Source organism: Gymnoscopelus microlampas, assembly GCF_963454915.1.
Source record: "Gymnoscopelus microlampas genome assembly, chromosome: 1".
Taxonomy (NCBI): Eukaryota; Metazoa; Chordata; class Actinopteri; order Myctophiformes; family Myctophidae; genus Gymnoscopelus; species Gymnoscopelus microlampas.
In genome coordinates, this window is record NC_139962.1 from 39,596,346 (window position 1) to 39,621,826 (window position 25,481).

The 25,481-nt window shown below is 43.2% G+C and overlaps 1 protein-coding gene across 2 annotated transcripts in view; it reads right to left on the bottom strand.

Annotated features, from left to right (window-relative positions):
* arnt2 (aryl-hydrocarbon receptor nuclear translocator 2) overlaps nt 1–25,275 on the bottom strand; it is a 68,564-nt gene extending 43,289 nt beyond the window's left edge. Inside the window, exons 1-6 of one of the 2 annotated variants that reach the window (XM_084065607.1) lie at nt 24,990–25,275; nt 19,468–19,579; nt 16,723–16,773; nt 12,558–12,759; nt 11,182–11,395; nt 38–140 (exon numbers count right to left, since the gene is read on the bottom strand). In XM_084065607.1, coding sequence (XP_083921733.1) covers nt 38–140; nt 11,182–11,395; nt 12,558–12,759; nt 16,723–16,773; nt 19,468–19,579; nt 24,990–25,020 — 713 coding nt within the window. In that variant the 5' untranslated portion in view covers nt 25,021–25,275. Of the gene's footprint in view, nt 1–37; nt 141–11,181; nt 11,396–12,557; nt 12,772–16,722; nt 16,774–19,467; nt 19,580–24,989 lie in introns of both variants that reach the window. The other variant, XM_084065606.1, reaches the window with a different exon arrangement.
* Between the last annotated feature and the right edge of the window lie 206 nt (nt 25,276–25,481).

The window sequence follows — 25,481 nt, forward strand, 5'->3', positions numbered from 1 at the left end:
CAAAATGTTCTCCCAAAATGAACAGTGATGCACATACCTCATGCGGCAGATGAAGGAACGTCTGGAACCCATGCACATCCTCATGGAAGACTGCTGTCCCTCTTTCTTCACTGTGCCCGTCTTCAGGTCCAGTATACGTCCTGTCAAACACACAAGTGGCGGTTCAGGTTAACCACTTAGACCCTCTGTACTTTGCAAAACGGACCTGAGTTGGCGCTGTAGTTGTTGGTCCCTCTACATCAAATCTCTTCGTCGAAAATAGCCAATAGCCAACACGAAATAGCCAACACAATCTACACTTGTAGATCAGCTATTTTCTGTGAATGTTCCCCCAGAACACGGATGCTAGGGCTCAAGTGGTTAAAGCCCCACACACACACACACACACACACACACACACACGCGACTTCAAAACAAATGTGTACACAAATATGGATAAATAAACAGACACACACGCGCAGGCTTCAGACAAGCGTATAAAACATCACGCAATGTCAATAGCCAGATATCTCTTTAGTTGGGGACATGATGGGAGAGCTAATGACCCTGAATATGTTAAATGGGCTGAGGAGGAAGAATGAGGCTCAGGCAGACTTTCTAATTCAATTCAGCCTCAATTAGATTGTTTTTCCACACTAGACATTTAATCAGGAAAAGGGGAATGAAATGATGAGGAAAGCACACTCCAGCCCAGTGGGAGTGAAGACAGAAGCCGCAGCACGAGCTTGCGCTTTGTCCCACTGCTTGTTGTTGCTGCTGGATGTGTGTGCATGTGCACGTGAATGCACGGCCCCTGCGGTTTCGGGTTCCTCGTCCCGGCGAACAGTCTTCGGCACCGAGCTAGCCACCCGATCGCCATCAGCATGATCTAAGCACTCAGTCATTTCCACAAACAAATTATCCCCATCGCCGTCCAGACGGAGAGAGGGGAAAGGACTGGAATTCCTGCGAAGGCCCAGGGAGACAGCTGCTGACTCCCCCTGGAGAAGATCACTGCTGCCTTGGTGGTGGCTGCCAGATAACCAGGCTCCAACACCACAAAGACCCCCTCCCACCCACCCCAGGGAACCTTAAAGAGACAACAACAGGCCTGAACATGGCTGAGGGTGATGAAATGTACAGTAGATCAGCGGTTTGTTTTCAAACATTTCCATGTCAAACAACCCCCAAATAGCCATAGCCCCTGGCTGCTATGCAGCCCCCTGTTGAGAAATGGCTTTAAAAACTGAAAAGACGAAGAATAGCAGATATTGTTGTTTACTTAGATTCCAATTTATGACATGCATTGCACATCAACGCTGAGTGAAGACATCTCACTTTAAAGCTGTTGGTCATTGCAGACTACCTGTCATATTGTAATGCCTATGAGCAACCCAAGCACCTCATTGAGATTCGACTGGGGGGTTATGACACCATTGCTCTGTTCATACGAGATGCGGGACAAACATTCTATTTTAGGGAGTGCCCTACGGTCAAGCCAGATCAGAGACTCTTATCCGGCTAAGGGGGCAAATTCTTACCTATTTCCACATGGTATCAAAGAAGTAAAAGTAGTCCCAGACCAGACCGGTATCCTAGAGACGTCTGTTCAACGACAACACTGTGGTAAAATTAAACGACGGGTTGAAAGAACCAACAATTCAGGTTTTTTAGAGACAACCGATGAGGAGTTTAACATCGACGCATTTTCTTGGTATTGAATGGCATGTTTTTTGTATTCCGTAACAAGTCTTGCATGTTAATGGCATTATGCACCTGGTTTGGAGCGACAGATTGGGGGGTTGACGAGCTGTGCACAATGTGCTGCAATGCCTTTTTGTCTTGAGTGCGGCTTGTCCTACAGATACAGTACATCTATGTACATAATGGTTCCGAATATAAGTTAACACAGGTAAGGGACCCCTGCTGTACAGTAGGCCACTGCACTGCCACACATTCTCTCACCCCTATAATGCACACACACACATATGCACACACACATGAACTTGATTTTAGCAGACAAACATGCCAGTCAATTATATGTAGACAGACAGATGTATGTGTGCATGAACTCCCTCTGTGAGAGCTCTCTGGTCATCACAGCGCCTTCAGACTGTCTGGAGGATAAAGCTGAGTTTGCACTGGCCGAGAAACTCAATAACAATGTGTTCAACTTCACACATAACTGGAGTCTCAAGGAAAACATTTGGGAAACTGTGACATATAAGGTTTGATAAACCTTAATGTGGACAGTCAAAAGTCTAACTCTATTATTTACACGGTAAAATCCTCAGTGTTAAGGGATCCATTTGTACATTCTCAGAGCTAAATGAGCACTCTGAATTTTACTGTGTGGGCCAACCAATCACTGAGCCTTAAATGCATTGCATGTGTTGAACTGAAGCTTGAAGTGCGGCGCGATGACGGACTAGCCAGTGGTCTGGGTTCATCCTGACTGGTAGGAAAGAGGAAGTGACAGGAGGCTGGAGCTTGCGTGAGCGAGAGGTGTTGGGGGCGGGGGGGTTTGTCCTCATCATTACAACCTCAGTCAGTTCGTCTACAAAACTCTACATGATCTATATCACCTTTGGCTGCATAAAGAAGGGCAATGATCCCGTCCAGATGGGAGAGGGGAATGCTCCATATCTGACCACGTTAAGGTGCCTGAGGACACACTCACATCACACAGCATGAAAGTGACTGAGGGACAGGACTAATAACTATAGGTGAGAGTAATATCATAAACACCAAACACCCAAGGTGACATCGTCCCCAAAGAATGCAACACACATCACACGATCGCCATCACAAACACATGCTCTCTCTCTCTCTCTCTCTCTCTCTCTCTCTCTCTCTCTCTCTCTCTCTCTCTCTCTCTGTAAAAACCAAGCAAACAAGGCCTTTTGTATGAGTGTGGGTTTCCTGTGCGAAGCTCCGGTGACCTCATGTTCCTCCCGACGAGGGGGTCAGGCTTGGGTTGCCTTCCAAGGAATCTGATGAGACAGGATAAGCCTCCAATACACACACACACACACACACACACACACACACACACACACACACACACACACACACACACACACACACACACACACACACACACACACACACACACACACACACACACACACACACACACACACACACACACACACACACACACCCCCCCCCCCCCCCCAAAGGATAGGGTTGCGGTGAATGGGTTGATGAAGGTTGTTTATCCCAGGATGAGTCAACTGTTCTCTGTCTCCAAGTAGGAATGATATTATAAGATCCACAGACGATCAGAGAAGCCTTTGTCCTAAATAGGATAGGACGGGATATGTATTCATTTATAGCGAGTGTGTACATAAGATATCTGTGTGTGTGTGTGTGTGTGTGACCTCTGAGCTGAAGTCCTTGGGAAGCACCACAGGGTGTAGGAACTTAAGAGAGCATGCATCTGTATTTTAATCATACGCCCAGTAGGAGAACTGGACATCTAACTTAAGGACGTGAGGGAAAGAGGGGTAACTGGGGTTACTATAACACACAAATGCACCCACATACACACACGCACACACAGAAATCTGTATAAGACTGTGGCCACAATAGATCAAAGGCAAGAACATTTACGCTTATTACCCCAAGATTGACCCGGTTCAAATCCCCAAATGAGCAATGCTTTGCTGTTCCGTAACGACTATCATCGTGGTGTCTTTAGGCAGGGCATGGATTCCCAACAGCAACAGTCTCAATTACTCAAGACTATGTGTCAGTGTGTAACTGTACCATGAATCATGGTGTTTCTAATGAAGTGCACAGTCAAAAGGAAAGATGAATGCTTGTGGCTTCATCATTTGGCAGAGAGCAGATCTCACCCCTCTGGCCTCAGTATGCCAACTATCACCACACCAGCCCTCCATTCATGAACAAAACAACACAACACAATGGAGCAAAACAACCTGAGAGCAATATCCACCGCTCTCCCTGTCACCAGGCCCTTAAATAACAAGCAATTTTGCTCCTGTCAACCATTCAGCCAGAGATGAGGGGAAAATCACAGAGAGGGAGACAAAAAGAGAGAGAGAAAGAGATTGAGATAGAGAGACGTGAGCACAGGGTTGGGTAATCAGAATATTCAGACAAGGTTCAGCAGCCATTGGATCAGGCAGATGGAGCTGTTTTGCTGTCTTCGTGGTTTCAGGGGAGCTGCGAAAAAACAGCCCCTGCTGCCATCTCGCATTAAACAATCACGAGCCCAAGCCTGGAGCCAAACATTGCGCCGTCTCTTCAGCCACCCATTCAACCTGCCATCTATCCACATTCCTCTACCTACCGCCATCCATCTGTTCTTCCTGTTGCAGGAACACACCATGACTCTCTATCCATCTGTCCCTCTTTCTCGTCTCCTCACACCTCCGCCTATCATTGTCTGTGTCGTCCTGGGCCTATGGTGGTATGGGGGGAAAAGATGGGAGAGAAATGTCTCCTTCCATTCATCTACTCTTCCCTCCATCTCGGTACTTGGTGCAGACAAAGTAGAATACCAGAGCAGGCAGCTACTGTCACTCAACAGAGGGCACTTTCTTACCAGCGGTCTTTAATTAGCTACTTTCTTCTTTTCTTTTATCCATTATGGATGCTGCTCAGACCTCCATTAAACCGCTCACTGCCAAGAGGTGCCTGGCAGGTTCGTTCTCTTGGCGGGTGACAGTGTGTCGAGCTATCATCACAGGCCAGCTCCCTTGTCACAAGCAGTGCATGCTGAGGGGAGCCAGCCAGAGGGACTTTTTCAATTCCTTTAACTTCCCTCCATTTGAGAGGTGTTGGGGGGAGCAGCAAGCCAAGTTTGTCTGGTAAAGTGATGCACAACTATTACACACCTCTGAATGAGGCCATATGTGACATGTAAGGAAGATATTAGATTGCTAGAGTCATTGCTAGAGACGGCATTGCTAGTTCATGATCTAATAAAAGAGCATAGCTAAAGATAGCTACAGTAGGGGTGTCACAATGTATCGTCCTACGATATATCGCAATATTAAAACGATAGATAGATAGCTACAGTAGGGGTGTCACAATATATCGCAATATTAAAACGTGACGATATGTATCGTCGTGACGCCATACTATATCGCACATTTTTTAATACATTTTTTTCAAATGTGCACTGTTAAATAGGCCTACATCCAATATAAGATAACATTAAAGCCAAATAGTTTTACAAGTGACCCTCTATGATGTTATATGTCTTTTGTTCGAGCTGTTGTTAATAACTATGCTACACTTTTTACTTGTTTGGTAAAGTCCAGATGACAACAATATGAGGTTTGTGGAATTTATACTTACTAGTCCATACCCGGGCAGTCAAAGTATGTGCAGTGTTTGGGTTATGCACTGTGTACATGCATAGCATTTGTATTGCTGAACATACCTAAACAAAGTAGTAGTAGCAGCTATTATCACCATTCAGGTGAACACATCTTTTATTTATTTTTTACGCAGGTCGACCCCCAGTGAATGCTGCATTACCTGGGGATGTGCCCAGTCAAAGTATTTTCAGACTTTTAGTTATGTATGGGCAAGGCGTGTGTTCACACACTTCAGGTTCACACATTGTGATTCAATTAGTCTCGCGTGGCCAGACTGTTGCCTCCCACAATTTTCAAATGTTTCCGGTCATACAGTCTGGGACTCGGAAGCTCTGATTATGATTAATATATAAACCGGATGTGAAGCCTCCTCCCCACTTCCGTTTCGTCTTTACAGTCGCACTTATTTATCCTAATATAAATAAAAATAATCTAAGTATATTTAGCTTGCTGCTTAGCAGAAATAGGAATTAAAAAATAAAATGTAAAGATATTTTAAAATGTATTTTCAGAGTCGCAGACCCCCAGCGAATGCTTTGGGGGTCCGTGGACCCGGAGCCGCGGACCCTCAGCAAATGCTTTGGGGGTCCGTGGACCCGGAGTCACGGACCCGACACTCTTCTCCGTTGCGCTGTGCTCCGTTGTATGAATGTCAAGAGTTAACAACACACGCCGATAACGCTGTTAGCACCAACAGCTAACATACTCTGGGGAGGCTATTAAACAGCTTAAATTCGGGAAAAGGTGAAAAATATCTCTCAGGGTGTCTGCACATGTTAATGATCATTGCCCATGTGCAAGTTCAGATCAATTCTTGAGCGCACTGAGGAGAAGATCCTGGTCAGACAAAAGGAATGTGGTTTAGATAGGAAGATAGAGGTTTGTAGAATTATAAGGATAGTAAGGATGTTAAGGATGCAGTGTTTATTGTCTCCGCCAGGCCGAAGGCCAGAGTTTTTCCGGAAAAACTCTGGTAGTTAAAGAGTTAACTACTAGCATTAGCACAAGGGGGGGCACGGTGGCACAGTCGCTAGCGCTGTTGCTTCACAGCTAGAAGGTCCTGGGTTCGATTCCCGCCGGGGATGCTGTGGGCACTGGGGGCTTGTTCTCTCGTCTACCCTAGGTGGGGTTGGCGAAAGGGCCATTCTGTGTGGAGTTTGCATGTTCTCCCTGTGTCCCCTAGGGTAGGTACCCTCACAAAAAACATGCAGTAATCCTGGTCTCTATACTGCCTCCCCGTGGTCAGCCGGGGTGCCTGATGGAGGGGAAAGGAACTGGTTGGAATAACGTGTTCCTTCCACTTGCTAGGCTGGCAGAGGGAGAGTAGTGTCCAGGATTAAAGCTTAGGCAATTGGCACTGGGTGAAAAATGGGTTATACAAATGGTGGGATAAAAAATAAAAAAAATATATAAAAAACTACCAGCACTTCCAAGACCCTTGAACTCTTGCTAACTGCAACTGCTAGAATTTTAACCAGAACCAAAACATAATGACCATATTATCCCTATACTTTCCTACCAGTTCATGCTAGAGCAGATTTTAACATGCTCCTGTTAACCTATAAACTGCACAGCTACTACATGGTTAGTACAATCATACCTACAGTACTAGATCTAACCTTTCCATATACCCGGAACCCGGTGCCGGCCCCTCCAGTCTTCAGGGGCTGGCCTCTTAACTTAAGTTCAAATGAAATCAGGCAATAATAGGGCTTTCGCCAATCAAGCCCCTTCTCTGCATTCATTTTTTCCATCTTTGTGTCCATTTTCTGAAAGCTAACAGATATGAAAACGACATATCTGCAAGATGTAATAGTGCTAAGTATATGAGCAATGCCCCTTGCGTTCTGAATGTATATGTGTATAGGTATATATGTTCAGAAGGCGAGTATAAAGCTCTTTGAGAATGTAACAGTGCTGTGCGATAAAAGTTTAATTTATAATGGCATATGATACACAATATAACTGAATTGTCTGAAAAGTCTCTAACAAGTCTTAAGTTAAAAGTCCCTGTTCTAGACTGCAGGCTGCCTGGAGAGCGGGCCACAGACCGTTCTTGCCGTTCGTCACTGATCAGATGACCCCAAAAAAAGGCATATAAATGACATAGTTTAATGTTGAAAATGGGTGGTACCCCTTTAAGGGCTATCCACTTGGCATGAGAGGTAGAGAAATTACATACTGTAAGGTATGTGTTTTCTTGCATTTTGTTATAATCCGATCATTCTGCCCTGTAAGATTGTACTTTTGTATGTACCTTATTCGCTTTTTGCATTATCGTTGCTACTTTCACGCTTGAATTTCCCCTCAGGGATCAATAAGGGGAAGTCTAATCTAATTTTCTCCGGTATGGATGAGGAGACAGGACTGCATGCATCAGAGCTGTGTGAGTTTTCATGGCTGGTGGCAGAAGATCCAGCATCGACTGCCTCCTTCAATTACATACCACATCAATGGGAGGACGAGGGTGTGGGTGGTGGAGCTCACCGTTTCCTCTGTAGCAGTGGTGCTATGGTGGGAGGTTTTTCTTTTCTAATGTTGGCTGCAGGTCTAATGCAGGCTACAGTTTTAGAATCATCCATAATTATAAACAGTAACTATAAAAGGATGAATACAAAACATTGGGCATAATGGGCGAGACTAAATCTGTAGTGATGATGACAGTTTTGTGACAGTGGGGATAGCCGAGAGTTCTTCATGAATAGAGGAAACACTGCATATAATGGGCCTTGTATAGGCATGACAGTAAGAACTTGAATTCACTAAATTCTGAAGGTGGAAATGTGCACATTTGATAAAAGTACAAGAAGACTTACACAGGAAAGTTGCAACGTCAGGTGTGATAAGTACAATCTTATTTCAGCAATTGTAAATTTCATTTCATGTAATAAAATGATATTTATGTGCAGTGGCTGCATGATTGCACAGGAATGTCTCGCAGTCAATGCCAAAGACTGACTCAGACTTCCTCAGAAGAACTGAACTGATCCTTTCTTATTTGCAAGTTTATTTATCAGATATCCCCAGAAGAACTGAGCTGATCCTTTCCTTATTTGCGAGTTTTTCTCAGATTACTTCATAAGAGCTGAGCTGCTCATTTCCCTTTTGGAAGTTTTTCTCAGATCTCTTCAGAAGAACTGAGCCGATCGTTTCCTATTTGCAAGTTCCACCACAATCTGTTACAGACAGTAACAACTGGCCTTCAGAAAACAATCATGTTTTCCATTTCAGTCAGCACTGCCTGCATTCTCCACTTCAGCTAGCTGGCAAAACAAAAAGGACTGAACACGCACGCATCGCGGTTAAAAGAACCACACGGCAAAATAACAAAACATTCTGCTTTAGTTCTACTGACTTACACTGAATTCAATTTCACACAAAAAATGGCTTGGAAGGAAGCTATGACATCAAAGAAGTCCATGAGTGCGCTCATGGACACATGCATGCATGTGTGCGTGTGTGTGTGTGTGTGTGTGTGTGTGTGTGTGTGTGTGTGTGTGTGTGTGTGTGTGTGTGTGTGTGTGTGTGTGTGTGTGTGTGTGTGTGTGTGTGTGTGTAAAAATGATATGTATGTGATGTGTGTTTTTTCATCTAACACAGCTCTTCATGGTGATTATTGTGTTATGTGGATTACATGCCCCTGCTGGGTAATCTGTTGTGAGAGGGCTACTGGGGTCTGTTGTGTGAGGGCTACTGGGGTCTGTTGTGTGAGGGCTACTGGGGTCTGTTGTGTGAGGGCTACTGGGGTCACATGGACAGACAAACTGAGGGACACAAAGGCAGACAGACATACAGACATACTGTAATCGCAATGGAACTTCAGAGTAACAGGATGCTAGGGAGATTTCACATATCAATGGCACCCTCTAGTGACCACAGGGGGTAATGTCTGTCACTACATCATCCAAATAGGACTGCTTTGCTTTTATTATTTATTTTGTTTCTTACGTGTATGGAAAATCTGAAACCCCTCCCCGACTAAACAATGGTAGGCAGGGCTCCTATCTTATTGTAAACCATTATATTTCCAAAAGATGTGGGGTCGGGCAATAGATTACATTCCAAATGTAAATTGGGAAGTGAATTAGAGAAGACTAATTGAAAATCAGTACTTGCACTCTCATATAAATATAGATTGTATTAGAGTGGTGTGGATGAGAAGTGGTGGAAGTGGTAAGAAGGGATATTAGTTGTATTATCATTTTAATTTGCTTATCTGCAAATGCAAATATAGTTTACTAGGTGGGGTTGGGGTTTTGACATGAAATGAAATTAACTTGTTTATATTCTTTTGTGCCGAATTTTGCAATTGTCTATGTAAATGAATTGTTGCAAAACGCGAATTACTGTATGTTGGTTTATTTACTGTTGAGTGAGAAAACAATGTACAATGCACATTAGGCAAATCATCTGGGGACCCCCCCAAATAATTTGGGGACCCCCCCCTGGTCCCGACCCACAGTTTGAGAACCACTGCCGTAGTGAATATACAGAGTGATACTAATATCACAACACAACGCTGTCCACCACAGTTCAGCATCTATAGACACAATAGGCTTTGTCTGTGGGAGGGTGATCTTTGTCAATGCACATAATACTGTTGGCTGGGGCGGCACCAGTCAGCAGAGCATGTTGATCGGGAGGAGTAGGACGAAAGCTCTACGCCCTCCCGGTGGGGACTGGGGGTCCTCACTCGCAGGTGAGCCAGTAGGGTACAACAGCAGTGGCAACTGGCAAGTGGGAGGAATTAATTAGCAGGACTAAATTGTGGGAAAAGGGTAAAAAATTAACAAAAAATCCTTATCCTTTAACCAAGACCCATTTTGGGTCATGGGCTGGACTCTGTGAAATGCGACTTCATGCGGGCCAAAGCAGTTATGCACACACGAATGTGCACGCACAGCCTCTGCTATAACAATAAAATGTTTCATTTTACTAATTTAGTTTGCAGATTACATGGCAAGCAATTCTCTCTCTCTCTCTCTCTCTCTCTCTCTCTCTCTCTCTCTCTCTCTCTCTCACACACACACTAGTAGTGCGTGTGTCTGTCTTTTTTGTAAGGAAATTGGCGAGTGGCAACAATGGAAATCTTTTAAACCAGCACATACATCTTTAAAGTCACTATTTTGTGAAATAAATGTGTAGGCATTGACATCTTGTGTGTACTGTATGAGCTGCAGTGAGAGAGGAAAAAGAGATCTAGCAAATCAGAAAAAGAGAGTGAAATGACATGGTTGTATAGTTTTGTAACTTTAGAAATGATCTTTTTGACTGAACTACTGAGTAGATAACACAAATGTAGCATGCTCTTTGGAAATTCAGTGAATGGAAAATTTACGATCTGAAATTCACTTTTCAGTCGTAATATTTTGTCCTGTACCTGTCCATGTTGTAATTATTCCCATGACCGACATGGACTGACGGCAAAGAGGGTGATGCTCTCGTATATTTGGACAGGTTGAGTAGAGCCACACACAGCGGAGTAGATAAATACCATCAATCACAGTCTATTGTTTTCTTAATCCTTGGCTTCTGGCATTTTGTTTTATAATGCAATTTTGGGTCATGGGTGGGGTGGCAGACTTTATAGTATTAGTACCTACACACAACAAGCAACCCAGGCTGTTGTACAGATACAGAATAAATGGTCGTGGATTTTTTTTTTGCTGTGAGCTTGTTGATTTTTTGGAAAAGTGCCAGGACTTGCTGTGTAATTAGGGACCAGCCATAAGTTACAAATAAATCACGAGTGATTGAGTGAGTCGGTGGAGACTGACTTCACATCAACATATATGGGAGGTACTACTGGAAAACCTCCAGGTACAGTGATCCCACATTTTTACCGTACCTGTCATGGAGTTTTCTGAGGTGCTGAGCTGTTCCCTCAGCTTGTCCACATCGTCTGGGTGGACCTGCTCGTACAACGTGCTGCCGAACCACTCGTTCTGGGGATGGTTGAGCACCGGCGTCACAGAGTCCGACACGTAGATGACACGGCCAGTCTCTGCCGCCACCACAAACAAGAAGCCGTCCGCCGCCTCCAGGATGAGGTGCTTCAATTCCTACAGTGAAAAGAGTGACAGAAAGGTTCACGCGTATACACACACACACACACAATTTGTTCGTATAGCACTAAAGTGATTTAGACAACAAAATGGAACTGAACAGAAAAGTACAATAAAACAAAAATAAATGCCCATTTCTATCAAATCTGCCAGCTGCCCACTACTGTACAGGAGGAAGGCCATCTATGATTTATTAAACAACCGTTTAGCTTCTGGTTCGTTAGCTTGGCTTAACCACCAGCAAAAGGACCCCTGGTCTAGATGAGTAATGTCAACTCCATAGACACAGAAAAAAATGAAAAAGTACCAAAATCGTGGCACTGCCTCCTAACCCATTAAAGCAGAATTTCGGAATAGCCTTGTCCTTACCTTTATATTATGTTATTATGTCCTAGGGCGAGTGGTACAGTTTTCATAACTCCATCCCGAGTCCACCGTTCGTGCGCTAGATTGCGTATTTTTATCACGATTTATTTTATATTTTTTGGTTGATAACTGACGTTCATATTGACAGAAACCTAGCCACAGTGTTTGTGCTAGATGCGCCCCTCAGGAAGTCTCGCAAGACAATATTTCACCCGTGATTTCATCCAAGTCAGCTTGTAAACACTACGGCGGCCCATTTGGGACAAAAACACTGTGGCTAGGTTTCTGTCAAAATGAATGTCAGACATCAACAAAAAGGATATAGGATATAATAGAATAACGTCCTAGGCTATAATAATATCATATAAAGGTAAGAAAAAGGCTAGTCCGAAATTCTCCTTTAAGACCGGGAAAGCATCTTAGTCATTTTAGATTTGAGCTAAAAAGCATTATTTTATACTTTGGCTATTCAAAAATAGCAGATCTACAAGCTTATAGCGCGCCAATTGGTGCAAATCTTTGAATATATATATTTTTAAAGCGATTTTTTTTTTACACAAATATTTTTTCTGGGGGTCCCTGGAACAAAATATTTTGGGATCAGGGTCTGCGGCCAAATGAAAAAGTTTGAGCTCTACTGATATAGCAACATATGTTTTTTTCTGAAAACTGTTAGGATTAGTCAGACATTAGTAGAAAAGGCCTCAGGTCTTAATGGGTTAAACATTTTGAATTATATGTACAATAAACATAAGTCTATCAAGCTCGATTTCAGAGATGCCTCCATCAGAACCTGTTCGGTGAGGAACGAAGGCTTGTAGGCCCCGTCGGTGGACGTGTTGCCAGTTCCTCTCATGGACTTCATGTGGGACACGGCCATGCGCAGTATGGTCAGCTTGTCGGGCTTGCGTGCCAGGGCGCTGCAGGTGGGCACCATGTCGGACAACTCCGTGATGTACTGGGTCATCTTATTGCGTCGGCGTCGCTCAATCTCGCTGTGGTTCTCTCTGGAACAGAGAGGAAGAGTTAAGATACCCAGCAGAGGCTGCAGCCCTACCCCCAGTCTGCAGACAGGGGGAACCACTATGCAGCCACTGCCTAATGTTGACGTCTGTGTGAGCGCTGCCTTTCTGATGTTTTGAACAGGTTGGTATTGTTAGTTTTTTGTTTTGTTTGTTTTTAACAATCCCTTGAACACAGCAATATACCAAATGCCAGATTTATCAGCCTTGCCAGTTTCGTGGCCACCGTGAATAGTATGGGATTGTTCTTTTTAATAATGTGTACCGTAGTTTACACGGTTTGCTGTAACATTCTTTTTTGGGATCCTTTTTCCTGTAGCAAATTTCTTGGTGGAGCACAATAGTATTGACTGAATGGCATACATACTGTTTCTCAAACTCTGCTTGTCATCTGTTCATGGCAATACACTGCATAATGTCCATAATTGAATAGTACATAAAACACTATGAGGGTGTGTTATGTTTAGATGTTTTTCTGGCTTTCATGAGCGAGGTTTTCTCTGAGGGTATAAAAATACAAGTGGTTATACATCAAAGACAAGTTTGCAGTCAGCAAACTTGCTGTTCTGAAACGCCACTGCAAAGGAGCCATTCGATTGCAGGAGAGACATGGAAGGTTAGGGTTAAGTAATACCTAAACCTTCCTTTAGCATTATGTGTTTTCATCGGACTTGCACTTATTGTGGGATAAAGTCATTAATAACTATGAAAAATCAAACGAAACAATAATTTGTTCAGTGATGTATTAAAACAAAGTTATAGTGTTGAGGAGGAGCAGAGTAGATTTCAATGCTCTAAAAAACATACTGTGGAAGGGAATGACCCGAATATAGCATTTATTTAGCATATTAATTCAATCAAGATGATTGAAGTAAATCATTAGTCTTCATTGTATTTCAGATCTTCCTAATATAGTTCTGGGGTCATTAGGTCTTGTTAAGTTATATTACATTTGTTCACTTTGTTGATTAATACTTCATGAATTATTTCTACACTGGTTACCTTTTCCAATCATGCATTCTTGATCAAATTCTCAGATTTATCTATTTGGATTTTCACTCATTAAGCAATGTTAAAGAGGTATTTCACTTTGTAAAACATTTTTGGGATAATTTTAACATCTACTCAGGCTTTTGTGTGCACCCCAGACAGTTTTTAAGTTGCCTGATGCAATATTTACATATTTGATATTCATTTGATCAGAAACGCCCTCTTCCTACTGTATATAAACCCATTGTAACTTCAAACTCTGTTTTACTGTAACCATGTCAGACTCATTTAAAACCCACGTTCCTGCTTCTGGTGACTGATATTGTCCTTCTAATGCGCGAGGGGGAAGCGTTTTTTTCAATTACTTTTTTCATTTATTTTGTAAAAATGTAAAAAAATATATCAAAACAATTTATAAATAGTAATTGAAAACCCCAACGCATTAGAAGGACCATAGCAGTCCCCAGAACCAAGGACTGTTTTTTTTTTTATTAATCTAACATGTTGAAATAGAGTTTGAAGTTACAATGGTTTTATATAGGAAGGGGGCGTTTCTGATCAAATGAATATCAAATATGTAGATATTGAATCAAGCAACTTAAAAACTGTCTGGGGTGCACACAAAAGCCTGAATAGCGTTAAAATGACCCCAGAAGTATTTTAAAGTGAAATACATAAGTCGCCAGGTACTTATTTTCACCCGACAGTGAGGAGTTTCACTGGGAGGACATAACGCATGTGGAGGGACTAGGGGTGGGTCGATACGAGTAAATCACACTACAATACTGTGACAATATTTGGCCTTCGTATGATAATAGATCTATTGCAAGAAATGTAATCTACGATACAGTACATCACGGAAAAGAGATGGCAAGGTTTGTAATCTCCACCAAGCGGCAGCGAGCTGTTGTGCTGACCAGGGTTGGCTGTACTAGGGAATGTCTGTTATCCATCTTTTATCCTCTTCAAATAGCGCAGCATGTGATGGGTCTCATGCAGTGGTCTTGTGCCACAAGTTCACACACCGGGCGTTCCGTAATATAGAGCATATCGCATAGAGTTTATCGATAGTGTGTTGCAAGAGGATATAATATATCTAGAGGGCGGACTGCACCGCCCCCAGCTATTCATTTCAATGAAAGTTGCTCAGTGGCGTTTGAAGCACCCGGAAGTCTGCCGGAAGTACCAATATTGGAGCCAATATTGGAGTCAATAGAGCAGGCCATAGAGTTATAAGCAGGCGCACTATGGTTTCAAACGGTAGACGCACGCGTCGCGCAGTAGCATTTTAAATACGGAAGTGTTGGCCGCTATCCCAAGCCAGGGGTACATAAGAGAGTGTCCACTGACATAAGAGTGTCCAACTTTTACGTCCTTTAAAGTCCAACTAAAAGAAATGTATCATGGACAAACAAACCTGTGAAAATGTTTAAATACGCTAAAATTGGTTTCCTCTATTGTTCATCACTGTTCTTTTTTGAACCCCTAGTCTCCATGGTGGTGGGCAGAAACCTTACCCCTGAGCCACCAGAGCGCTGGTTAGACAGTCAAAGGTTAGAAGTTGTAAACTGTGTAGTGTTTACAGGCCTAGAGGTCTGTAGAGGCTTAGAAAATAAGCCAATGGAAAATCCTCTTTGACCCCTGCTGGCTAGGCCTACCTGGCATATCTCTCCTTATCCCCACCAGGAACCTGATCATCATCATACCTGCAGAGCAGAGAAAGAACAGTATGTAACACACAACATGCAGACCAAATGCATTGTGTAGCATTAATACCTTAATTCCTTGAGTCCAATGATCCTGACAAACTAACACTGTGATGGTGAATGGTTTATGCCTGGTGGTAGCAACATGCAATGAACTCAAAGCTCCCTCTAGGTGGGTGAAGGACACAGGATAGCAGGTGAAAAGGTGGTGTGGGTTTGCATGGGTTATTGCTTTGTGGTGGTTTTGTCTTTGTACTCAGAGCTACCAAAAACATTTACCATGAAACCTGGTTGACCTATGAAACTCCAAGTTCTTCCATCTTCACATGCAGTGTACGGTAAGTGAAAAGAAGAGAAACGCTTAAATAATTCATCTGCATGTGCAACCTTGTTCTGCAGCTAGAAAGCATGAACCAAGGTTGGTGATCTTACATGGAAATACAGTATGGAAATTCTTCACCTACAATGGATAGAACCTGGAGTGTGGACTCGTGTTTAAGACAGCTTCTACATCCAAATTGACTTCACCGATTGTGGCAGTGCTGTGTATTCCAATTAGGGGTGAAATAATAAATGTATCGATAGAAAATGTATGAAAATTAATTTGAGCAACCGAATAATCGGTTTAGTGATACATAGTGTCAAAAAGTATTATGTGCTGTAGATGCATAGGGATCATATGTTATTGTCAACCTTTATCTGTGGACAAAATTTGTATCCACAGTAATATTTAATACTACTACTCCATTTATTGGAGTAGTAGTGGCCTAAGTGGATTGTGCCCCTGCAGTTCCTCCTCTCTCCAGCAGAGAGCAGCATTGTCTCTCCATTGCCCCTGCCCAAGTTAGCAGAAAGGCCAGTGTGTGTTGTCAGCTCAGGACATAGTGCATATACCTCCGCTACTAGAGAGCATGAGCAGACAGGAAGACAACAGAACATATGTTGAAGAAAACAAAGTATGGTCAAAGGTCCAGGATGGAATGAGAGACAGACCGACTGGAGCTGTGTTGGGACAAAATGGCAAGAAAAACAACGTAGGGCAAAGTAAAACCAATCAATAAACAATTATAAATATGAAATTAAGTTATAACTTGTGAGCTTGTGACGAAACATGAAATGAATGCATAGAGGGATGGATGTGGCATACAGTAAATGGCATAAACAGAAGGTTCCACGTGGTTATCATGTAATAGCTGGATATTGTGACACAGCAGGCCTAGTCTCCTTCATGTTTTCTCACCTTGAAAATTTGCTAGGGCCCTCTCCGTCTTCGTCATCAAATGCATCCATGCTGAGGAGAGCAAAACAGAGTTACTTATACTACTGATGACTAGTCTAACACAGCACCATGGGTTTCTTTGCAACTTTAATGGAAACCACAATCCTGGCAGCTGTGTTGGCACTTTGAGTTCTTTCATGTTAACCACATGAACGCTAACGTCCCATTCTAGGGCGAGCTATTGGCAAAAAAAAATAGCCAATCTACAAGCTCACAACATATTGCTTTGCGACGCCTTGTGAGCTTGTAGATTTCTATTTTCAGCAAAGACACTTGGGTCTAGAGGTAAAACATTAGGGGCCTCTAGTATAGACCCTTGGGGGACTCCAATCAACTAAGTATGTATGGTTTAAGAAGTTGTTAAGTTTCTCACGTTGTAGAGAGCGCAGAACTTGTGCTTACTGACAAATGAACCGATGCATCAATTTGTATCTCCGGGAGTGGCATGAGATGCTTCCTCAAATAGCGCGGATGCACTCATCTCAACGTGTCACCCGGGGGAACAGCCGATGAGCCATTTCCTTGCTCCGGCTGCCGGGTCGTCCAGATATGCTAGGATCACGTCAGTATGTCACAACACTGGGACAGATTGGAATCAACCACCTCTGTCGCTAGGCTCGGTTACTGTGTCATCCTGACGGGCGAATGGGTCGACTCTGTGACACATTCAATTTAGAAGCAGTCGTGTACCAGATGGAGGAAGGAGACACAAAAAAGAAAAAGAAAAACCGTATATCTCATATGGCAGCGCTACTGCTGGTATTCATTTTCGGCGTGTTAGGAGATAATCCCATAAGGAGAGATAATCCTATTTTGCATTGACCAAAAAGTGACATTGCATGTTAACCAAGCGTGCCTATTCTGGGGCAAATATTCAGAGAACATCTTGCATTGCAACGCGTTGTGAGCTTGTAGATTGGCTATTTTCGGCGTCGATATTTAGTGTAGAGCGAAAACTGGAGCCCTGGTGAACTCCGGTCAATTAAGTATAGGGGTTAAGTGGTTAATGTGTCACAAAAAGATTTGCATATAGCATCCCCCGTGTACCTGCGGTACTATACGCATTGTTCAGACACGATACTGTTGAGTTGCCAATGTGGGGGTGCTTCTTGTGGAAAGCTCAGGGAACGGGCCAGCTGACGTGGGAAGCTGAGAGGATCTATTTTGTGGAGAAAAAGATGCTGACTGGTAGTTACCATGACAACCACTCATCCACAATCTCATCCTTTTCTTGTTCACTTTTCTTTTATGCTGAAGCACCTTACTCATAAGAACGCCGCTGACATTGATGTGTGGAGTCATAGCTTCACTGAACTGGCCACAAAAAAACACTTCTCTGGTCAAATCGGACAAATTTCACTCATTGTATAAAGTATAGAGCATTCTGTGTTGATCTAACTAAACCTTGACTCTTGGATATGACAGCCAGTGATCCTAGTCTCTGTTATCCACCCATATGCTAGCATACAGTGGCAATTACTATGATGTTAATGCGATGAAGCACAGAATCATGGGGCGGGGGGGAGGGGGGGGGGCTGAGTCATAGAGACGTGCTGTATTTAGTGGTAAAACAATACAATCATAGATAAATAGCACAGTGACATGTTCATTAATAAACAAAATGGTCCCCTTCCCCCTTTCCTTCCTGCAGTAACACTTGAGCTGCAAGAACCCCAACACCCACCCTCAGCTTGTCAGAATCCTGTATGTATGCATGGTTTGCCTGATGGCTTAACACACCATGGGAGCTAGACTGTCAGTGTGACTGAGAGCTGGAGAGGATTACTGTGTTGCTTGTTGTCTAGGGACTCTCTTATTGAGCACACCAGCAGCCCATATCCATACACACACAAAGCTAAATAAATAAAGCAACAATGAAAATACAAGACATGTCCCTGTAGCCTCCCTGTGCCATGTTGATTTGCCATATTGCCTGGATCCAGGTCTGTATTATTTATTCATGTTTGTGTAGGCCTAATGCCTGGGCATGGAGTAAATATCCAGTACACCCCCTTGAGGATTTAGGATGGCATGACATTGGATTTGTGCAGAGAATCCCCTCATCCTGCTCCTCACTTTCTTCCATCAGTACTGCAGATGGCTTATAGAAATACGTCAAATACGACCATGTGTTTTTCCTTTTGGAGAGCTAGATTGTTCTGAATCTGAACCTCATATACAGTAGTTTCTGCAGGTCTTCCTGGTTCAACGTTTGTTGGATCTCCTGTGCTTGTCAATTGATCTGAGAGGCTGATCTGTTCTTGCCAGCCTAACCTTATAATGAGACAAATGACATCATTCAATTCAACTGTCTGAAACTTAACAAGAGCATTGGGATCGTTAGACTCCTGTTCATGCAAAGGTCAAGAGCGGCCTGCTGCTTACTGCCATCCTTGAGAGATATCTCACCGCTTGTTCCCAGTAGTCTCTCGAAAGCCATACAAATTTCCTAGAAGACCCGACTGATCGCAGTGGAGATCTCTTTCTCTTTCTTGCATGAGCGAGTATTTAACCGTAGCATAGTGAGAGAGTCTATGCTTTTCAGAGAATCGGGGATACACAGCAAGCAACCGAATTATCTTTCTAAGCATTCGTTTTGTGTCTAATTAAAGTCTGGTGAGACACTCACTCATGCTACTTAAAACCGGGATTATGCAAGTAACCTAAAGTTTCATGGACGGCTAGTTCATATATATGAATACTCACCCGCCTGCCCTCCTTTTGCCCCCTCGGCCTGCCATGGCTGGACCCATCCTCACCTGGCCTGCACCGACCGCTCCAGGCATAGCAACCGCCCCCGGCAACTCGCTGCCCATCTCTGGAAGACGTAAAACAACAGCAGTGGGTTGGTTAGTGCAGAGTCCAAACACAACCTACACACGCCTGTTATTAAACACAAGTGGTGCAACAGTTTGCTACCGCTACCATGAGCCAAACATACAGAAGAAGTTGAACATTACAAGAAATGGCCATGATGACTGATGAGTCAGTCAGTGTCATCATTCCATGTCATCAATTCATGTGAAATACAAAACTAAAACACAGGGCTATTTTTTTGTAATGATTAAATAACAGTGAATGAAGTTTGTTTTAGGGACAACAGACAAAAGCTTCGAATGCTGATACAGATACCTTATTTCTACCCTGTGTGTGTGTGTGTGTGTGTGTGTGTGTGTGTGTGTGTGTGTGTGTGTGTGTGTGTGTGTGTGTGTGTGTGTGTGTGTGTGTGTGTGTGTGTGTGTGTGTGTGTGTGTGTGTGTGTGTGTGTGTGTGTGTGTGCGCGCGTGCGTGTGTTCACTGTCCAGACTCAGAGGCAGCCTAGTACCAAAGTATATCATAGTGTTTTGGACCAATATTTTTTACACCAGGTGGCAAGTGCCTCCAGTTGCCAAAAGAAGCCCATAAAGAATCAGGAGAGATACTAATGTGCTGGTAGTGACATTCATTATGAAGTCAGTCTGCTGTGGGACACACAGTCATTATGGGTGAGTTGAGTTATATGGTGTGCCAAATCGCCATCAAGATTCTTTCTAGTATTTACCTAGTTGTTTTCCCCTCCACCTCTCTGCTCCATTCAACCACTCAGTCAGTAATTCGGCCAGATGCAATGGATAGGCCAAACAAACGCTCCGGCATGCCCCAGTGCACCCAGTAGCACAGTTAATATTTGATACAGTGAGTATTCTCGCTCCGCTCCGGATACCACACACACACACGCTGCATTGCAGGGCCTCGCAAAGAGCGAGCCCTGCCATCATTCATTCATGAGGTGGGTATAAGTAAACAAACGCTGACTGGTCTAAACTAATCTGATGAAGATAGGGCTTCATCTGGCGAAGACCGTATCGTGTGGATGTTCCACTTGGCCGACAAGACACAAGACCAACTGCTGCGTTTCTCCTGCAAGTCAAATTACGTGCTGTATGCTCCATCAATGAACGAAATGAATTTATTACAACAGGGAACTTGGCCAACAGAACAATCATTTGGAGGTAGAAAGGAAATAATTGGCTGGTCATTGCCTGCTCTAAAGTATTAGGTCTCTTTAAGCCAGGGTTCTTCAACGTTTTTCAGGCCAACGAACCCTTAGCTGAGAGACAGATGAAGCAGGGACCCCCACTATATATTGTATAAAATTGTGTTGCAGATTCAACTTTTTCATAGATTTGTTTGACAACACTATCATGGTGTAGTGTTGTGTTGGATTCATGTTAATGTGAATTTTCAGACAACCCACTTAAACCCCCCCCCCCCCCCCCAAAAGACATCTTTGCTGAAAATAGCCTCACAAAGCCTCACAGCACAAGGTGTTGTGAGCTTGTAGAATCTGCTATTTTCGGTTAAGGTTACCCTCAGAATAGGGATACTAGGGTTCAAGTGGTTAATGTAAAAAAGAACATCCTATAACACATAGATTTGGCGGACCCCCTAGAGTAACTCTGAGGACCCCCTAGGAGTCCCGGAACCCCTGTTAAAGACCCCTGCTTTAAGCTAATCAATTATGACTAGATATTGAATCATGAAAATATTGCCACTTATAACTTTATCTTGTGATGACTTCTTCCAACTACGAAAGCAGTTTATTTGCCACATGATTTTATTCCACTGCCAGTCTGTCACCACCACCCACACATCATCTCCGTTTAGCCCACTGATGTTGGCATCCACCGTGGCAACAAGTGCCATCAGGTCCTCCAGCAAGTTATGCTGAATCTACAGTACGGAAGAAGGCCGCTCATATTTTATGTATTAATTTAATTATTCTATGGGCCATAAGTATTTAAACCAAGCAAGTCTTGTCTTGCTAGGCTAATTCTATATTTGACACACAGCACTGAAGGCTAGACAGTGTTACAATGCTAAAATGCTACAATGACTTAAGTTCTATCACCAGAAGTTCAGCTTTTACGGTTTTCTTTATATAAGTTTAAACACAAATACTATACCATATAGGCCGGTCAAATGTCAGGAAGGTATCAAGGCATGAAAAAATGTATACCGCCAAAGACTACTTGATAGTATGCATGCAACAGAGCAGGTTTCCTTACACAGCGGAGTACTGGATGTTAATTTAAATCAGAGAGTGGAAAAATGGATCTGTAATTTCGCTCTGCAGATCTGCTAGCTGCCTCAGAGGCCTGTGCCCAGTGCCATGGCAGACCGCCTGGAACAGTAATTGTATGTGTTGTTTTCCCCACCAACTCAATCATATCCACATCTTCAGTCAGTCATTAAAAAGCCCTGAGGTCAAATGCATTAAATCAATGAGTGCTCTCAGACCAGGGAGTGGAATCAGCGCTTACTTTTTCTCCTGTCCTGTCACTTCTCTCCCTTACACAAGATTGTTTCTCTAATGTGTTGTCTGCCTGTCTTTCTTTCCCCTCCCTTCATCCTTGTCTTCCAGAAGACATCTTTACCCCACTCGGACAGTGAACAATGAACTTGAACGCACCTGCACCTACATGCACCTGCATACGGCTGTACACTCTAACACACTTTAAATTCCCTAAAGCAAAGGACCTTGTTCCAAAGCCTAACTCACAATCAATCAATTGAATTTGTAGGAGAGCACGAAAACCCTACAGCCTGCACATGAGTTGCAAACACTTTAACAAAACAATCCCAAAGAGTAAGGGGGGAAGCCAGGGAGAATATTACCTTCATTGCTAACATTGTGTTTATACACAACATAAGACACACACAAAGCGCAAAGTTTGCCCAACCTCACTACAGCATAGGTCAATTGCACAAATAGAAGAATGAGTTTTTTGTAACGGACTGATTGCAGCAAATTGCCCAACAGCAATCATGCTATTTCACCAGACATTGTCTAAAAACCAAAACTATCAACATAACCATTCACACTATTATCACATCCTAGTCTTATCAGATTACGACAGCCAGTATTATTACTGCACAAAAGAAGTGGGCTATGTGTTCTGGAACTTGTAATACCATTACATTGAGATGCTGCTGTTTCATAGCACTGAGGAATTATGCTTAGTGTGCTCTGTAATCACGCAAACCCTCATCAGATCATTTCCCTCGCCATGTTGCACATGCTCTTTTCCAATTGGATCACAGCCAGCTTCAGATAATCCTGCAATGACACAGCATTCTCCCCATGTGTTCTGACCTCCATCAACATGGTTTGGAGTCATTTGCACCTGGCCTTATTAGCATGGAAGGGGCTACAGGGCAGGGCTGATCACAGATCACAACACTAACGTTGTCCTCCTGTCACTGTGGGAGCAACCTGGGAGCAACCTGGGAGCAACAGCATTAGGGTCGACTTAATGCTAACTGGGTGTCATGAATGAATGGAAAAGCCACACATACCGGGTAATGAGTCATGAGTAATCTTCCTGCACGCTTCTCAAATCCATCTCAATGGGTCTTTATATTATCCGCTCTCTCAAACAACCACAACAAACGCATTTCATGGAATCTTGCTACAGGGTTTCCTCTATAACCAGTAATGCTGGTCAGTTCAGATCACACAGAGGCTTCCTTCCTATAAATGTTGCAGATGGGATGTCGACATCTGCAGATAGCTTTCATAATACTGTCCCTTCTTCTCTTATTAGGAAAGGGAATGAGGTGTTTCTGCGTTTTCTCTTAATATGCTGTTAATTATCTGGGGGAGATTTTTTTCCATCTGTTGATTGTTCATTCTGATCACCATCTCCTCATACGACTATGTATGCAAGGTGCTAATAACCTGCAAGTTATTTATTTATTTTTCTTCATTTACATTTCCAATGAGGTGACACAGAGAGGTTTTTTTTCCCTACTGTTTCTACTGTGGAGGTTCCCAAACACAAAGAAAGCATTCTTTAATCCAAATACCAGAATCATTTCTTTGCCATTGTGACATCATTTAGATGACATAAGCCTACTTTAAGGATTCTTTTTTTTCCTCCAAAAGTCAGGTTGAACTACCTCAGCATGAAGAAAAGGAAACAGACCACCACATTTAAAGCAGGAATTTCTTATACAGAGTTATCAACATTCCCATGTTTGTTTGTTGAGGGGGAACCCAAGCCACCCCTTTTAGACAACCCTTTCACACATGGGGTCAGTTTACGATGCATGCAACAATTGGATGACACACAACTGTGTGACACCCAATATGTCAATTGTTACAATGTAACTTCTATAGACATGGTTAAACTCCAGTCAAGCATGTGGCATTAATTCGCTGCGGCCATTAATATTCACATTAAAGGTTTATATTGACACTAATCGAATAGGGCTTCTTTTTTTAAATACACATATAGATATGTAGTGGCCAACACAAGAGAAACCCTTGAGCTGGTTGTGTTTGGCCATATTTATATATATATCCACTGAAGTATATGAAAGCAGGAATCAACAGGCGAGGCATTGTGGCACACAGTGGCCAGCTGGCCTTCCTTTAAGACAGTGGTTCTCAAAGTGGGGTCCGGGGACCCCCAGGGGTCCTTGGGGCGGTACTAGGGGGTTCCCAGACAAAATGTGTTATACTTTGGCTATTCACAAATAGCAGATCTACAAGCTCAGTCACTTGTCACTTGTGCCGCGCTATGAGCTTGTAGATCAGCTATTTTTTTGAAAACATCTAGATTTGTGTGCAAATCTTTGATCATTTGTTTTAGTTTTTTTTTTTACATTTTTAGATCAAATCTTTTCTTCTGGCGGTCCCTGGCACAAAATATGCTAAGAGATGGGGGTCCGCAGCCAAATACATGTCATTTTGGGAGTCCTTGACATGAAAAAGTTTAAGAACCACTGCTTAAAGATGTCCAAAAAAAAAACGAACCGAATCAGAACCCAGGACATGTTGAGCTTTAGGCGAGCAGAGCTGCATATAATATGCAAAAGAAGCTTTGTATCACAGAGCTCTGCTCTGCTGTGTTGGGACTAGAAATCAAAGCACGTACTCTAAGCTCGCACGCCCGGAAACCTAAAGCAGATTATACGTCAATAAGAAGCCAAAATAGACACATTTAAACGTCGCTATTACAACCTATAGACCTAGGTATTTACAAAGCCATGTCGTTGGTAAAGAATAGCGGTGTGGAGCCCTGTGGGGGAAGGGGATGATGATGCTCCGGAGGAGCGAGAGAGGCTTCGTTCGGCGGCCTCGCAGCTTTAAAACGTCTAAAAATTGCACCCGTCTCAACATTTTTCAACGTATTTCAAATTCACCGTTTCTAACTCAACTAAAGCCCCGAATGCGTTCTTACCCGATGGGTTGACCGCGGCGGGAGTTGCCATGTTGGTGCCTCGATGAGGGGAAAAACACAACGCAGCAGCGATGAGAATGACGCACAATACGACTGGCTGCTGTAGAGACTGTGTAGAGCCCCGGGAGACACACGGTCCACTCAGGGGGGTTTGACACGCCACGCAAGGCTCGGTCCTACAGCCTCACACACTCATTAGATAACCCACAGAAAGGGGAGAACAACCCCGTGTTTTTTTTTGCTTTTTTTGCTGGATCGAAATGACAGTCTATATAATAAATCCCTCCTAGACGAGTCTAAAAAATGCAAGATGTCTGAATGGTAGCACCGCGAGACTTTAGGCTACTTGAATTAATTAATGTGTAGTCTGACTATGTTACTAATGATGAAGGAGAAGAAGGAAGGACACGAGTCTGAAGTTTATTGAAGTTTGTTGAAACACAATAGCCTTCGTAACCGATTTAAGAATCCATGCGCACACGCACGCAAGCT